This window comes from Chiloscyllium punctatum, chromosome 39 (assembly GCF_047496795.1).
Source record: "Chiloscyllium punctatum isolate Juve2018m chromosome 39, sChiPun1.3, whole genome shotgun sequence".
Lineage (NCBI taxonomy): Eukaryota > Metazoa > Chordata > Chondrichthyes > Orectolobiformes > Hemiscylliidae > Chiloscyllium > Chiloscyllium punctatum.
The window spans coordinates 17,556,908-17,575,741 of NC_092777.1; the positions used below are offsets into that span (position 1 = coordinate 17,556,908).

The 18,834-nt window shown below is 38.4% G+C and overlaps 1 protein-coding gene across 3 annotated transcripts in view; it reads right to left on the reverse strand.

Annotated features, from left to right (window-relative positions):
- LOC140463845 (splicing factor U2AF 65 kDa subunit-like) overlaps positions 1-18,834 on the reverse strand; it is a 55,460-nt gene that overhangs the window by 10,602 nt on the left and 26,024 nt on the right. Inside the window, exons 5-8 of one of the 3 annotated variants that reach the window (XM_072558247.1) lie at positions 17,861-17,977; positions 10,367-10,505; positions 8,528-8,607; positions 1,220-1,342 (exon numbers count right to left, since the gene is read on the reverse strand). In XM_072558247.1, coding sequence (XP_072414348.1) covers positions 1,220-1,342; positions 8,528-8,607; positions 10,367-10,505; positions 17,861-17,977 — 459 coding nt within the window. Of the gene's footprint in view, positions 1-1,219; positions 1,343-8,527; positions 8,608-10,321; positions 10,506-17,860; positions 17,978-18,834 lie in introns of all 3 variants that reach the window. The other 2 variants (XM_072558246.1, XM_072558248.1) reach the window with 2 other exon arrangements.

An 18,834-nucleotide genomic window follows, 5' to 3' on the forward strand; every position in this document is an offset into this window, starting at 1 on the left:
AGAGATTTTAGAAAATCCCTGATCAACTGGTGAATTTGATCACAAACTTTACACATTTACTTAAAGCCAGGGGGGCTGTATAACTCTGAAAAATTAGCTGACAATGGTCATTTTCATATTTCACCAGTTACAAAATAAGGATTTCCAACTCTTTTTGTTGTAAATGACAGCATTCATGCAAACTTACCAAGTGTAGTCAGCCGAAACAGAATTATGTGAACCAAAAGCTAAAAGTGATGAAGGATGCCACCCATCATGCAAAACGAGGTGAAAGGTAGAGAATGTAAAGCATGGTGTACACTATATAACACAACAATGCATTTACATTTAATCTCCAGTAACCACACAAGTTTTGAATACATGTAGGGACCATATAGTTAAAGTGAAGCATAGCAATCACAACTGCACTCACAAACCCCCACCCCACAAAAAAAAACACAAAAAGGCAATGCTAAAGCCAAGACACAGAGTGCTCTAATTAGATAACTCCTTTTGGGTGCAGCCACTCCAACAGGAAGCAATATATAGTGTAACAAAGCCAGTGCACCACAGAATGAGAAGTGGGTTAATACAGAATTACATGTCCACTTTGCTTAATTCTGATTTCTGTACTATGATCCTTTACTCAAAAAGAAACTAAAGTACAAACCTTACTTTTTATCCAAAGCACCCCCAAGTTCGGTTTATTTTTTAGGCCTACCATTATAAAAAGGTTGCATCTAGTTGACTAATAGCCTAAAAATCCGACCCCTCAGTTATTTGAATTCTACAACTTCAAAGACCAGCATAGTCATAGGATAGACACATGATCAGCATAAATAATCCCATACAAGGTTAATTGAGAAAGATGTGCAGGTTAGGTGGATTGGCCATGCTAAATTGTTCCATAGTGATCAGGGATGCGTAGGTTAGGTGCATTAGTCAGGTTAAATGTAGAGTAATAGGGTAGGGGAACGGGTTTGGGTGGGATACTCTTCGGACGGTTGGTGTGGACTTGTTGGGCCGAAGGGCTTGTTTCCACACTGTAGGAATCTATCTATTCAAGAAAAAAGTTCATCAACTATACAATGAATTGACAATATATTTTTCTAAATATCCAAAACATGTCATTCCATTATATTCAGACATCTAACATGAAATGCCAGATGATATTAGAAGTGATATTAGAAATAAACCGAATGTGCTTTTTCTAATGTCAATAACATAGACAAGATCATACCTGATCAGTAACATTGACATCCACATATTCACAGAAGGCATAGCCTTTGGACAGAGATGTTGCACTGTCCTTCACTAGGTTAAAAGCTTTCAGGGGGCCAAATGAAGTCAGAAGTTCTTTCACCTGCAAACCAAATCAACAGGGCAATGATGAATGAGTAATTTTGAAGAAATTACAAAATAAAGTTTTAAATACTGTACAAATTAGTGTCCAAGAATGGAAATAATAGATCAACCCTCTTAGGTACTGGCATAAGATGGTGGAAGAGAAAATTCAATAAACTCTCAATATGATTTCAAACATCAGCTGTCAGTTATATAGGCAGTCTGAAGTTTAAGACCAGACCTCTAGTCAATACTTAGCATGAGGATAAGACATTTGAGTTGCATTAAAGGGGAAGAAATTGCCATCTAAACAGCTGCCAGCACCAAGGCACTTTTACAAATTAAGCCACACCTAAATACTAATTCTACAAAAACAAAAATAGAAACTACCGTAAAAACTCAGGTCTGGCAGCATCTATGGAGATATAGTAGTTAATGCTTTGGGTCCAGTGACCCTTCTTCAGAACAGGTCACTAAATCTGAAACATTAACTCTGCTTTCTCTCCACACTTGCTGTCAGACCCACTGAGTTTTCCAACAATTTCTGATTTCCAGCATCTGGTGTTTCTCCAATACAAAGACAAAGAACAAAATTAAACAATATTGGCTACCTTTTGCTTATGTGTGATAAATACCAAGACAACACCCACTAGCTTAAAAAGGAACAAAGGTATTTCACACATAAACAACCACTCCGTTAAAAAAAACCTTTTCCTGATCAATTTATATAATTGAAAGTCACAGATTACAATCCATATGAACAAAACCTCCAAAAAACCTACTTGATTCTTGAAGCAATGAAGAATGCTAGTTGATAGACAAAATTCTATCAGCTAAACCTCTCAGAAGTGATTTTCACAGCGTAGATGATGAAATATGAAACCCTAAACAGACAGGACGATGTACCAAGGATGCATGTCTTCGGTTCAAACACAAGAACGATACAGTCAAAGATGTTCTAATAGTATAAGTCTAATCTGACTGTAGGCCTGTTCTTATACTTGTACTGATTCGCTAATTAAAAACAAATTGGACAAGGGCCTAACTCCATTCATTTTTAACAAAGAGACATTTAAGCATTAAAAATGCATAAGGGTTTGGGCAGTAAATGACTCAAACAAGGGTGTACATTAAACCATACCACTGAAGCAGTTTGTATTGCTTTAAAAACTGGTCTGCATAGACGATTAGATAAAGTATTAAGATACAATCTAAAATTCAAACAGGATACAGTCCCAAGTATCACCCTGACATGCAGTCCCACCAAAACCATCTGACAATTTAATCATTTGGTTTCTGGCCCGAATGTTGTGTATTTCTTCCTTCACACTCCAACATTTAAATCATCAACTTCTTCAAACTCAATGCTGACAAATATTTTAAAGCACTTATCAAAACAATGAATAATCCCAGTGGAATGCATACAGAAAATTAACTGATTACCAAGTGATGAGAGAGACTGGAGGCCAGAGTTCTGTTTTATTTGCTTGCTCCCAACTGTTCACAATATCATGCTCACTTCATGTTAACAAGTCTACATTTTCCTTAAGGAAACTCTAAACTGAAGAGGTTTATCAATGTCATTTCTTTATCACATTTATATCCGATAGGAGACAGCATGCTGCTATCTGTCAGCACCGTCCCTCAACCTGTTGTATTACCAGGTCTCTCCCACCCTTCTTCCTAGCAGAGATATTGTTTTGGCTAGTCAGTTAGATGAACAATGAAACCCTACATCAACAATCTGACAGAAAAGAAGGCAGTTGCTCAAAATCTCAAAACAATTACAGGATACAGAATGAGACAATTTAGCTCATTGTTGCAGAGGGCTGAAATGAATAGACCATCTCATTTATTTCCTCTCATCTGTCCTTTACATACGTATCCAAATCCAGCTTATTCTGCTCCAATCAATTGCAAATACTGCATCCCAGATTCTCACAAAGTATTAAAAATAACTGATGTACCTATTGGTCCTTTTGTCAATAACTTAAATCCTGTTCTCACCGCTTCCAGCAATGGATAGTTTCGGCCTAGCTATTTTATCCAAGGCCTTTTGATTTTGAATATTTTGATCAAACATCCCCTCAATACTCATTTCTAAGGAGAGCAGCACAGCTTCTCCAATCAACTGAATGGCATATTCTTGGAACCCTTCATATATACCATTTTACTGAACCCTCTCTAAAGCCTGACATCCTTCTGAAAATGCAGTGCCCTCAGAATTGGGCACATTGTCCAAAGAAGGCTCCAATATAGGCTAACAAGTCTATTATGTGGTAATTCAATACTTTTGTAAGTCCATGTACATCAGATGCATCACCCTCCAATCCTCTATGGAACCTCAAAAAACTTAAGAGTTAAACACATTTACCCTCAACAAACACATGGTGGCTTTCCTTAATTAATCCACTGGAGTCAGCTTCTTTGTTCACTAGGACATCAGCTGTATCTTCTTCCTTGGTAAAGGCAGATGCAAGCTATTCATCCAATAACACAGCAATGCTCCATGCAAAAACCTCTATTTCTTCTCCTCACTTAGTCACGCCCTTCATTTTAGTACACTTAGATTCTTCTCAAACTTTCCCTTTGCTTCTCATTTTCTTTCATCTTCCCTGGGAGCTTTCAGTATTCAGCCTCATTTTCAGTTGTGCAGTAAACCCAGCAAGCCTTTTTCTTCTCCTTCCTATTTTAACTTGAGTGAAAGAGCTCTAGAATTGCTTCACATATTCTATTTTGTGAAATCACCTTGACTGTATCCAAACTATCTTATTACATTTCAATAAAATTGGCCCTCTTCAAATGTAGCGTTTTTACTATAGATTTTACTTTCTTTCCATAGCCAACTGAACAGCGTGTTGAAATGATCAGTGTTTCCTAGATATTCTCCACTCGTACTCAATCTACTTCACAAACCTCATTTCCCACAATTGGAGCTCATAATGCCTCCTTCTCTGTTGCACACATATTGATCAAGAAAATTCTTCCAAGGACAATTCTGAAATTTTTCCCTGCACTTTATCAGTTAAAGTTTGAACACCATTTGAACTTAGAATCACAAAGATATAGAGCATAGAAACAGACTTTTTGGCCCAACTTGCCCATGCCGATCAGAATCCTAAATAAATCTAGACCCATTTGCCATCATTTGGCCCATATCCCTCTAAATCCCTTCCTACTAATATACCCATCCAGATGCCTTGTAAATGTTGTAGTTGTACCAGCCCCCAGTACTTCCTCTGGCAGCTCGTTCTGTACACACACCAACCTCTGCATGAAAAAGCTGCCCCTTAGGTCACTTTTAAATCTTTCCCCTCTCACCCAAAACCTATGCCCTCTAGTTCTGGACTCCCCCACCCCAGAGAAAAGACCATGTCTATTTATCCTATCCATGCCCCTCATAACTTTATAAGCCTTTATATGGTCACATCTCAGCCTCTGATGCTCCAATGAAAACAGCCCCGGTTTATTCAGCCTCTCCCTACAGCTCAAACCCTCCAACCCTGGTAACATCCTTGTACATCTTTTCCGAACCCTTTTAAGTTTCACAACATCCTTCCAATAGCAGGGAGACCAGAATTACATGCAGTATTTCAATAGTGGCCTAACCAATGTCCCATGCAGCCACAAAATGACCTTCCAACTCCTATGCATAATGCACTGACCAATAAAGCCAACCATACCAATAGTTTTCTTCACTATCTACCTGTGACTCCACTTTAAGGAACAATGAACCTGAACTCCAAGGTCTCTTTGCTCAGCAACATTCCCCAGGACCTTAGCATTAAGCGTATAATTTTCTTTCATATTTACTCTTTGATATCTTTCCAACTAGTTGGTGGCCTATAGAATATATTCAAGTGTAATGGCTTCTCTACTGTATGAGCTGTCAATCATAATGGTGATTCCAAAAGTACTGAGAAGATGCCTAAGACTTGGAAACGCCAACCAACAATTACTATAATCGCATGGGCACTTTACTTCTGTCAAAAATAAGGAAACTTCCTTTATACAATCAATGGTCTGGAACCAAAAACAGGTCCAACAGGAAAAGGACATTATTAAATTTAAAATGTAATCAGGACAGTTATATGATCAGACAAGAAACTGATTATAGATGAAAACACACTGGTTCAACTTAATAAAATTACAGAATTTCAGAAGTATTATTACCTTAGATTTAAATCTTGAAGAAAAACCAGGGCATTGAAATGAGCCCACAGGGTTTTTATACAACCAATTTATTTTAGACATGTTAATACCGCTATTGAAAACTGTCAGGAATTTCAGGAAATGCATTAACTTGTTATCCCAAAGGACACATTAAGGCATGTTTTATTTTTTTTTGTCCTTTCATAGCACTGGAATTTGAACACCTCTCAAGGCACTCCCTTTACTAGGAGTCATACATCTTTCAGATGCTTTATCCTACATCAAAATGCCATCGAATTCCAGGTATTTTTATTTCTTTCAGAACTCTGGACTCCAGGCATGGTTTTTTTTTTAATAAACAGAGGTCTTTTCAGTCTTCATATTAACCCATTGAGGACTACCTGCACCAAAATCAATCATAGAAATTTCTCTCTAATTGCACAAGAAATGTTCATGTGGCTTCCAATTGTGGCTTGATATTTTAAGGATTAAAAGTGATTGAAAAGTGAGGAAAACATTAAGAAAATCAACAGCATAAAATAAAACTGGTTCTCAAGGGGTTAATAAAGGCAATTGAGAAACTAGTCTCAAAGCTATCTCCCAAAACCAAAATCGCTCCACAAAGAAACAGAAAACTTAATAGTTTAAACAATCCTCGACTATAAAAAGCTGGAAAAAAAAAGAAATTAAAACTCTTACCTCCCTCAGACACATATCATTGGTCTATGTGGACTATTTATACCACTCCTTAAAGTGGTTCATTCATTTGTACCAAAAACAAGTTTATATTTGTTTTCTCTTTGTTTAGGTCTACCCTCAAAGCCAGCAAATGCTCCAAGGAAGGCTGGGCAGGTCCTAGAGTTGAGGGCAGAGCAGAGCAGCTGGCTCCGAGGGTATCCGAATGCGGGACATGAGCTCTTACTTGCCTTGTCTTACAGGTTGGCATGGCAGCAGTAGATCAGTACTACTGAACAAACTATGCGCCAAGACTTACGATCTTACAGGCCCCTAGCTGGGGACAAAGTGGGGGAACAAAAATGAAAGAGCCATGAGTATCAACCAGCAGTGACTACAAAGGAAGGAGTCAGTATAATACTGGCTCATAAATTTAGAATTAGAAAATAAAACTCCCTGTTCTCATTAAACCGTGCATTTCAGACTAATGTCGAAAATCAATTACAAATTTAATACCCATTTCTCCAATTGTCCCCCCGCCCCGAGTTTTAGGTGAGGGTTAAGACAGCTAAAGAATTTAATAAGTGTTGCCCAGGATCATATCATGTTTTAACTTTACAAAATATTTGAAATGTATTAAATATTTAGGTTGGAATTAGGAAGCAAATGTGCACTTTAAGCAAAGGTTTGCTATGAACACAATTGGACTATCCAGTGAAGAGAGTTACCTGAAGAAACTAAAATATGTACTTGTGCAAGGCACATACATTAGGGCTTGAAATTAATACTGATCCAGTTCTTGCACATGGAAAAGTAAATTCAAAGTTTTTTTTAAATACAGCAGTCACTGTGCAAACTTCCACCTGTCAATTAATAAATTCTACATGAAGCTGAACAGTGTTGGGTTCATAAAAGACTTGAGAGTTCTTGTATTTAAAGCCTCAAATCTGTGGCTTACACCCAGTCATTACAATCAGTTGCCAATCCATTTGGGCACTGGTACAATCATTTCACTTCCAGCTTTGAATTTACTTGCAACAGTTAGAATCTAGTGCATGCATTAAATTATCCTTTCAGACTATCAAAATTAATTTTGCATATTCGTATTCATAAAAACTTGCATATAATCCAGTCTAAAGGAGGGGAAAAAAGTCAGAAGGTGCTTAAAATCAATCACGTATTTTTTTAAAAAATTGATAAACAAAAATAGATGTACTGGTCAGGATTGTATGTACAAGTGGATCCAACAATTAATTTTCAGCCCAAAGACTAAAGTGCCCTTTGCCCATCACTTTATTTTAAATTAAAAGGAATATTTAATAAAAAAACTTGATATGATCCTTCAAAGGCAATTTTATAGTAAAAGCAAGCTTGAACTACACAAATTTATCAAGTGTTTTTAACACTACATATCATAAGTATAGAAAGCGACTGTAATTTCATCTCACCTTTATGTGCCGAACGGTTTAGGAATCTAAAACCTGTAAAAACTGAACTGCTGTGAAAAGAAAATGGGGCTAAAACAAAAAAAAGACTTTACCATTGCAAAAATATGCCATGTTGGCAAAGTGGAAGTTCTACAATTTAAAATACCTACGCTAATTTACAAGTGGTTGAAATATTAAAAAGAAAATTGAAGCCAAATTCAGGAATCCTAAAAAGGGAAAACAGGAGGAAATCCCTGCAAAGGAGTGAGAAAAGGCCCCCGGAAAATGCAAAGTATCTTCCAGTAGTGTTGATACAGAACTGATTTCATTTGTGATGGTGCTTTTGCAGATCTGCATCGTGAAGATGTTCTGTCACTCTTCAGTAGCCTAAAAGTTGCTATTTACCTTGCTGCAAAAGGAAGCCAGTGCAATTTGCTCGAGCAAAAATGTTGTTTTTATTTACTAACAAATTTTCAGCCAGCCATTTTACTAGATCCGCATTTTAACATGAGCAAATTTGCCTTTTAAAAAAAAACTGGGGAGAAAATAGAGCAATTAAAAATAAACATTGCTATTATCAACTCCAAAACAGGCAACAATCCAATTTGTCTATTGCCTTTACCATAAACCAACAGATATACTGCTCAGTGATTTTCCCAGAAAGGGTTTATCTATAAATCTAATTTGAAACCCCTCGATATAAGGATTGATCTAATTACACCAGCTCATAGAAACCAATAGTGATTAAAGAAAAAGTCTTCAAAAACCAATTTGGAATTGCATTGGAGAAAGCTGACACCTTCAATAGTCAATCACTGCTACATAACTATCAGGCCAACGTTGTTTGGTCAGTGGCACAAATCAGTGCAGCTTGGGTTATATGAATTGAAGAGGAGAAAGAGCAGAACCACACTGTCAGCTTTCTCTGAGTGGGTTGCATCTATAGCTACCTGATCATCATTGAGGTAATTGGGCAAACCGCCAATGAAAAGCTTGTGTGGAGAATCCGGAACGACTGTGGAGACAACACCTATAGAGAGATAAGAGAAAGAAAACATGCCAATATAAACATCCTGGACTAGAACGTATGGGAGTAAGGGTTATTAAGTTGCACATTTTATACTTAAAAAAAAATGTAAGGAAGGAAAAATATCAGGGTCACACAAAACATTTTACCTCTTGATGGGAGGTAGATAAGGGATTCAGAATGTCTAAATCACCATGGAGACTTCTACTTAGTGGATAGGAAGACATGTTTGCAATGAGATACACAGAAACTATACCCTAGAAGAGAGATGATCTGCTTCCATGTGGTACATAAGTGCAGTTGCAGATCTGACGATACTTATGGATGATGTTAGCCATGATGGGGACTTGAGCCATCTTTAGGTTTGCAGTAGGGATAAAGGAAGGGTTCAGATAATGGACCTTGAGCAAGTTTTGTCTTGGAGAACAATAGGTGTATATATATTTATTTATGGAATACTTATGAAAACATATGTTGGAAAGTTTCTTCCTGCACCTTAATTTGAATGAACTCACCCCTCTTGTTAAAGAAAAAAGCAAGCCACGTATGGGTCAGAGGAAAGCAGAAGCGTAACTGGTAAAACCTTCTGACTTACAGTGTTGCGAATGTGGCCCTAGTCACATGCGCACGTTCCCAGGCTGGCGTAGAATCTTGCTGCGCCAGCTGCTCCAAACCGGAACATAAAGACTCTGCAGGTTTCCAAAATCCACAAGTGAGTGAACTTTTAATAGTTGCAGGGATTAAGAACCGGTGAGGATGGAAGAGATTAAAATGAAGAAAAAATTGAGAAAATGTCGAAAGGAAACAGGGAAAAAGAAATAAATGTTCGAAAGGCAAGAGGAAAAAAAACAAAACAAAGAGAAAAAAGAGCAAAAGTGAAGGTGAATTCTTTTCATAAAGTGTATTTCCTCCACCACCCCATCCCGAACAAGCTAAAGCAGTATTTTGCTTTCAAATTTCAAACCATAAATAATGGAAGCCAATAGCTTTTATGTTTTAAACATTATCTGAACCCATTTACTATCAATACTTAGTCTCCATTCAAATTACTGTGTTTAATTTTACAGCATCTAATATTGGAGGTAACGGGGGTTTAGCCAAACCATTGCCACATTTTCTCTTAAGTGACTTGCTTAAAGATGCTTAGCCACTTATTCAAGTCAGACCAAGTCCTCTGCACCTTGTGAGATTGTAGTACTGCTAGTTTTGCAGCCACACAGCTTGATGACATTTTCCACTATGGGAGTCGAGCAAAATCAGCAGTGTCCTGGGAGGGAAGCCTCCATACACAAGGTTCAAATAATCTGGACTTAACTCTACATTATTGGAACTAACCCTCCATCCTCCACAGAATATAAAAAATTACCTTAGGTAACAAGAACAGTGTTGTACAACATTTTCTGACTCTTTTTAGTGTCATTATGATGTCAACATAATTTTCCTTAGACCAGGTTTCAACTCAGAGTGTTTATACATTCCGAGTCAGATAGTCACGGAGTTTCTCATCCACAGAATTATAATTCTGTTGTGCGAGTTCTGACACTGACTTTCCTTGCATTTTGTTTGCAATAGTATCTGCATTTTTTTCCAATTTTGTTTTTGTTAAACATTTGTTCGAATATTTTCATTTTTGTTTCTATTTTAGCCAACAAATAGCTAATGTGAATAACGTTTTGGTGACCTGACATTACATCTGATGCATGCAGTATACTTAAACCTGCAAAGGAAGTCCAGCACACAGATGTTGCATTTTTTGACGGACCTGGAACATGGAAAGAAGGTTGCTCAGACATGCCTGGCAGAGGTTGGTAATCGTGAGGACGTCGGATCTTCAAAGATTGACCCTGGAAGATGATGCCATCGAATGCCATGGCTTGTGTAGTTTCATCAACTGAACGGAACTAGAAAGACCAGGGGTAGAAGATACCATGTTTATTAAAAAACACAAAAGAGACAATGAATCATGAATCACTTTATTGATTTTAGATGGTGCAGACCTGAGCTGAAGAAATATTCTCGGTAAAGCTGCAAAACCATCCCTGTACTCTTAAGATATTGATAAACACCTGACATTTATACAGGAGGTAAAAGAGAAACTTAAGGGCAATTCATCCCAATCCTATCGGCAATGTTTCATTTTCAATAGCAACCAACAACTTTTGAAAAGACTTTCATTACGTTTTAAATAGTATCATACAGGATGGAAACAGACCCTTCGGTCCAACTTGTCCATGTCGACCAGACATCCCAATTTGACTTAGTCCCATCTGCCAGCACTTGGCCCATAGCCCTCTAAACCCTATTCATACACCCATCCAGATGCATTTTAAATTTGTAACTTTGCTTGCCTCCACTACTTTCTCTGACAGCTAGTTCCATACATGCATTAACCTCATTGTGGAAAAAGTTACTCCTCTGGTCCTTTTTAAATCCTTCTCTCACCTCAAACCTACGTTCTGTAATTTTGGACTCCCCATCCTAGGTAAAATACCTTGGCTATTCACGCTATCCATGCCCCTCATGATTTTATATTTCATAATGTCACCCCTTGGCCTCCAACACTCCAAGGAAGAAAACCCCAGCCTATTCAGCCTCTATGACGGAAACCCCCCCAGTCCCAGGAACATCTTTATAAATCTTTTCTGAACCCTCTCAAGCTTAACCCACCACCTTCCTGGAACAAAGCAACATTGAACACTACCTTCATAACAAGAGACTACTCAAAAACTTATGACAAAACATTCTGCTTTCTCTTTAGCGCAATCAAAAACACATTTCACAAAGCCATTTTATGTTGTCATTTGAGTAGACATTAAATTCTTCTAGAACTAACTCAAGGAGTCTCAACTCCTGAAGACTCTTGTTCTCCTTTCTCAGTCTAAAAAGTTGTAATTTCTGAACTGCCTTGCACGGCAACCTAGGACTGAGTGTGTGCATTTACTGGGGAAAAAGCCTAAATATTTGAATTAAGTTTAGTTAGCTTGCAGCTGGCATTAACCTGAAATATATTGTTTAACGTCTTCTGGTGATACATTGAAGCCCCTCCACTCTCCAGGCTTGCAGTGAGAGTAAATTAATTAAACCAGCTGTAAGTGGATCCTCATTAAGTGACCAACTGGCCTCTTTGCTGGGAGCATACAAGTCGCCAACTTACCGCGACGAAGCAGCTGACTGGTGTACTGGATTGGTGAGTACCTCTACTTCTACTCTTTAAAGTAAAAGCAAGCCCTTTAGTTTGCATTCAGGTCGCTAGTCTGCATTAAGGGTCTAGATTTTTGTTTCTCTTTTTCAAAGAAGGCTGTTAGATTGATAGTGGTGTGCAAAAGAATAAAGAGCAGGGATACTAGATTGATTAATTAATAAATCAAATAATGGACAATAGAAATGGCAGGTCAGGTGATGTGTGCAACTATTGCATGTTGGAACAGTTGGATGTCATCCATCTATAGAAAGTATTTGACACCCCTGTTTAAAAAGGGAGTACGGCAAAAGATGGAAAATTACATATCGATTAGCCTAACCGCAGGCATGGGCAAGATCCTGGAATCCATTATGAGGGATGAGATTTCTGAATACTTGGAATTTCAGAAGTATTCTGAAGTTTGTAGTGAAATAGGGCAAAGTCAGCATGGTTTCACACAACCACCTGATGAAGGAGCAGCAGTCCGAACGCTAGTGCTTCCATATAAACCTCTTGGACTCTAACCTGGCATTGTGGGATTGTTAACTTCATCAAGGGGTGGTCATGCCTGACAAATCTGTTAGAATTCTTTGAGGAAGTAATGAGCAGGTTAGACCAAGGAGAACCAATGGATGTTACCTACCTGGATTTGAAGAAGTCCTTTGACAAGGTGCCACACAGGAGGCTACTGAGTACAATAAGGAGCCATGGTGTCAGAGGGAAGGTGCTAGCATGGCGAGAAGCTTGGCTATCTGGCAGGAAGCAGAGTGGGGATAAAGGGACCCTTCTCAGGATAGCAGCCTGGTGTTCCACAAGGCTCAATGTTGGGACCGCAACTTTTCACTTTATATATTAATGATCTAGATGAAGAAACTGTGTACATTCTGGCTAAGTTTGCAGATGATACAAAGATAGGTAGAGGGACAGGTAGCATTGAGGAGGCGGGGAGGCTGCAGAAAGATTAGGAGAGATTAGGAGAGTGGGTAAAGTAGTGGTAATGTGGGAAAGTGTGTGGTCATGCACTTTCATAGGATGAATACAGGCATGGACTATATCCTAAATGGGGAAATATTTCAGAAGACTGAAGTGCAGAGAGACTTGGGAGTTCTAGTCCAGGATTCTCTCAAGGTAAACTTGCAGGTTGAGTCAGTAGTTAGGAAGGTAAATGCAATTATGACATTTATTTTGAGAGGACGTGAATATAAAAGCAGGGATGTACTTCTGAGGCTCTAGTCAGAGCATATTTGGAGTATTGTCGTAGTTTTTCATCCAATATCTCAGGAAGGATGTACTGGCCCTGCTGCATGATCAGAGGAGGTTTACGAGAATGATCCCAGGAATGAAAAACTTAACATATGAGGAAGGTTTGAGGACTCCAGGTTTATACTCTGTGGAGTTGAGAAGGATGGCAGGGGGGATCTAATTGAAACATACATAAGACCGAAAGGCCTAGACACAGAAGATGTTTCCATTGGTAGGAGAGACTACGACCCGAGGGCACAGCCTTACAGTAAAGGGAAGCCCTATTAGAACAGAGATTAAGGAGAAACTTCTTTAACCAGAGTGGTGAATCTATAGAATTCAGTGCCACAGAAGTTTGTGGAGGCCAGGTCACTAACTATATTTAAGACTGAGATAGGGGCATTATTGAATATTAAGAACATCAAGGGTTATGGGGTTGAGAAACATATCAGCCATGACTGAATGGTGCAGCAGATTCAATAGGCTGATTGGCCTAATTTCTGCTCACATGTCTTTTGGTCTTATTTGCAAGTTGAGCAATTTTGGATCTGAGTTGTGAACCTGAAATTTGCACTGCAGATACTGGGCATTCCCCTGGATGCTGGTCCAAGGAGGTGGTCACACCCCTCAGAATAGGTGACGCAGATTTGTTCTGTGATCAAGAACAGGGACATGCTGCAGGTGAGGCCAGCATGAGGAACCAAAGGGTAAACTTTTGAGGATCCTTGACCCTTGACCCTTGTGATTATGCAACATTTACAAAATTCTTGAAAGACACATGGACAGCAGCACAGCCTACAGGGAGATTGAGTGAATTGACCATAGCACCGTGGTATATGGAACCATTGATGTGGGTGGAGAAAATAGGAATGTAGTTGTGATAGGGGCTAGATACTGATCTCTGCAGCTGAGGGACAGAGTCCTAATGGTTGTGCTGTCTGCCTTGCACCAGAGTTAAGGACATCTCCTCAGGGCGACAGACAAACTTGGGAGTCAGAGGGGAGGGCATACAGTTGTTGTCATCCACATTGGTACCAAAGACATTGACAGGACTACAGCTTAATGAAATACTGAACAGTTAGAAGCTAAATTAAAAAGCAGAATTGCTAAGATAATAATTTCTGGATTCTGAACCATGGGCAAACTAGCATGTGGTAAAGTCAAGGAGTTCAATGAACAGCTCAAGGATCAGTGTGGGAGGAATGAGTTTCTGTTCTCTGGGCACTGGCCCCAGTGTCCTCTCAAATTGTTGGAAGCGGTTTAAACTAAGTTTTATGGTAATGGTGATGGTTGGGGTTGGGATGGGGTGGGGAGATCTGGAGAGAGAATAGGTATTTTAGTGGGATTTAGCATCAGTTTGAGGGGGCAGAAACAAGTGTGCTAAACTTAAGGGATAGGGAAAGAATAACGGTACATCTGGCTACAGTGGACAGCGCAAGGAGTTTAGCGCACAAAACAGTTGCTGAAAAATGGAAGACTTTCAAGAAAATAGTTCATTCCTTACAACGAAGAAATATCCTAGTGAGGAAGGAACATTTTTAGGAAAGGGATAAACCGACCATGGTTAACCAAAGCATCTAATGAATGTATTGAACTGAAAGAAAAAAAAATACAATATGGCAAAAATTAATGGTAGGCCAAAATATTAACGGACCAGTAAAATTTTAAAAGCCAAAAGATGAGCAAAACATAACTGAGGTAAATTAGCAAAAGCAGGCAATAAGAGCTTCTTTAGATTAATGGAAAGCTATGCCTCCACACATCCAAAAGGTTTCTTATTGCACATGCACAAGGTTCTGCGCACACACACTTTATACTTACTTTACAAAAAGAAAGACTGAGGCTAAAGTATAAATAGACCACTTAGTGAATGAGGCTGGGTAGATAATAATGTGGAACAAGGAAACGGCAGAGGTGGTGCACAAATACTTGCATCAATCTTCATAATATTATTAGCATCCCAAAATCATGAGGCAAAAGGTAGGGAGGAAATAAGCACAATAACTATCATTAAAAAGAAAAGGTACCAACTAGGGAAGCTAATAAGGCTAAAAGCTGATACTTCCCCAGGACATTTTGGGATGCATCCTAGGATATTAGAGGAAGCTACAATGGTAGTTGATACATTGGTAGCAATCTTCTAGAAATCCTCAGATTTTGGAAAAGCCCCAGATAATGAGAAAATTGCCACTGAAACATGCTTATTCAAAAAGTGAAGGAGACAAAAAGCAGATCAGTTCACTGAACATCTGCCATTGGGAAAATATCAGAGTCCATCATAAAGGATGTAATGACAGAGCATTCAGAAATCCATAATATCAAACAGTCAACATCATTTCATGAAGCTGAAATTATCCTCGACAGATTAGAATTCGTTGAGATGGTAGTAAGCAGGTTAGACAAAGGGAAACGAGTAGATGTAATATATTTGGATTTCTAAAAAAGAGAAGGTATTACACAAGGCTATTTAATAAGAACCTATGGTACTGATGGTAGTACATTAGCATGAATGACGTTTACAGATAACACAAAAATAGGTGGGAAAACAAGTGATGAGGATGACAATGTCTACACAAGGTTATAGACAGGTTTAGTGATTTGACAAAAATTGGCAGTTTGGAAATAATGTGAGAAAATGTGAGGTTATGCACTTTGGAAGGAAGAACAGACATGAACATTATTTAAATAGAAAAAGACTGCAGAAAACAACAAAAATCTGGCATCCAAATTCAGCGGGTAATAGGAAAGAAATGGAGTGTTGACTTTTATTTCAAAAGGAGTATAAAAACGAGGACATCTTGCTAAAACTATACAAGGCACTCATCAGAGCTTACCTGGAATACTGAGAACAGATTTGGACCTATTATCTATGGAAAGATATACTAGCATTGGGAAGTCGTCCAAAGAAGGCTCACGAGGTTGATCCTAGGTATCGTGGGATTTTATGAAGAGGGTTGGGCTGGAACCATTGGAGTTTAAATGCAATCTTTTAGAAACACACAAGATTCTTGGATGCTTACAGGGTAAACATGCATAGATTGTCTAGCATCAAAGGGCATAATCTCAGAGTAAGGGGTCACCCATTTAAAACAGAGATGAATAGAGTAGCAAATCTGTGGAATTCTTTACAGCGGAAAGCTGTCGAGGCTGAGCCATTAAGAGTATTCAAGACAGAGTCAGACAATTTTTAATCAGCAAGGGAATCAAAGTGTATCGGAAAAAAGTAGGAAAGTAGACTTATGGATTATAAAATCGACCAAGATGTCACCGAATGACAGAGCAGATCAGATGATCCGAATGGCCTACTTCTGCCTCTCCATCTTGTACTGGAGAAAGGGAGAAGATTAAAAGCATTGTTGCAACTCTTCATGAATGTGGTCTGTTCAAGCCAAGTGAGACATCCAATTCATGTTGATGTGCAAATCCACAGTATTTTGCTGGCTACAACTGCGTTCCCTTTCCCAGATCCTGTCTGAGACTTTTCAACCATCTCTTATACCCTGCCTTTTCAAAGCCTATTAATCACGTGATCCTTGTACCCAGGGAGGAATGCTAATTAGTTACCCAGGAAACACTAACATTTACAGCTGAGAATCTGACATTTTTCATCTTTGGTGACTCTCATGTTATCCACTTTTAGGACTCAGGCTTGCCTCCAAGTATAAACACCTGGCACTTATTTCCCAGTATAACAATCTTGGCCTCCTTTAATCTCATTGGATTAAACCATTCTGGTTTGCTGTTATGCAGATTTTAGAGCAATTCACATGATTCCATTCATTTCACCCCACAGTAAAGAGACAGTCCCAAAACAATGCTATAAATCTCAATTACACTGACTAGCAGAGACTTGGAATTTGTTCATCTGCCTATAGTCTCCTGATTAAACAGGTTTTATTTTAATTTATTCATTGCTGGGTTGTGTAATATTGGGAAAGTCAGCATTCAATGCCCCCCCCCGCCCAATTTCTCTTGGACTATGGGGTTTGTTAGGCTATTTTAGACTGCAGTTGTGAGTCAACTGTATTGCTGAGAGTTTGGAGTCATATGCCGGCCAGACTAGGTGAGGATGTTAGATTTCCCTTCTAAAGGACGTAAGTAAATTAGAAAGGTTTTCAATGACATTCTATGATAGTTTTACAGTCATCATCACCGATCTAGTTTAAATTCCAGATGTTCTGTAAAGATACTTAAATTCCACCAGCTGCCAGATGGGATTTGAACCCACATTACCAAAGCTTTGGATCAGCAATCCAGGCAGTCTGTCCAATGATATTATCACCTATGCCCCCATCTCTAAACTGAATGCACATTGGACAGGAACTATTGGTAACGAGTTGGTAATAAGGTAATGAAATTCTTAAATAAATCACTTTTAAAAATGTTGAACAAAGTCACTTTACAGGCAGTTAGCAAATAATAGAGCATAACAATAACTGTTAATAATTGATCACTCGTTCTCAACATTTATAGATTTTCCTCCAATAATGAAGCTATGCAAGATTAGCAGCATACTCAGTTACTGCCCTAAACTGATTTGAGTTCAAACTCAATTTAGCAGTCCATTTCAACCATTCAATTAGATTACTGCCTACCATTTCAAATATATATTGTTCAAAATTTAAAATGTATCTGCCTTCTAAAGAATTAGACCAAGACAGTGCGATGAATTATCTACTCAATAGCAGCTTTCCTCTCAAAAATAAGGATTAACAATTATCACTTAAATCAGATATTTTTGTCCCATTGAAGCAACTGATAACTCACTCTATCCAATGAAAATAAAAACTCATTTAAGAAATAATTAGGAAGAGACTGAGGCAGTGGACTTACCTCTAGAAAAGCAAAGTTCTTATCTTGGTTGATTTGCACAGCCAATACAGGGTTCCCTGGAGCCTGTGACAACCCAGCAAGGCGCATCTGAGCATTGAAGAAGTCTGCCATGGCTTCCTAAGGGCATAACAGGTGTTGGTAAGACACTTAGATCTGCTAGGAAACACCACTGGAGCATGAATATAATTATCTTGCCTCATTTTGCCTTCAACACAAAGTCAACCCATAATAGCTCAAGCATGTATGATTCTACAAATTTAAAAATAAGCAGAATAGTTGGTTCTTCTGACAATATAAATAGATTGTTAGGTTATGAAATTGCTACTTACTAAAGGCATTGAAATAGTTCAAATGGTTGTTTGTGTCCTCTCCAATTTATACCCCACTGTATCTGTTGAAAAGGTAATGGTGTGGGGAGTATTCTATGGGTACTTTCCACGTGCCCACCTTGGCTGTTAGCATTGGAAGTTCTTTTTGATTAGTGGAAGCATTCAGAATTGCATTCGATTCTACACCTGTGTAAGCTGATTGGGCGTCATGCTTATTTCTGGTAAGGCTTGTTTATATATCACCCATGAAAGAAAACTGGGCTGAAGAGTCTTTCCCAAATTCAAAGAGGTTATATGAAATCTAATCTCTCATAATATGGCATTTTAATCCTTGAAGGAATTGCAGTTTGTGTGCACGTGTAAGTGTGTATGCATATATGTGCACGCATGTCTGGGCAGAGCAGAGGGTGCTGTTGTTGAGGAAGACAGAGCTCTGAAGACTGTCTTGTAATGTTGTTAATCTTATCACAACCTATTCCCATTACAGCAAAGCATTAATCTTTTAAAGACAGAACAATTAGGCACTGGTTCGTATAGCAATCTTAACACCTTGCCTTATGTCCATTCTAGTCACACTAAACTTTCAACAATTTATAATGGCAGACTGATTTGTCCCACACTGCACTTAAACTTTTCAGATTTAAT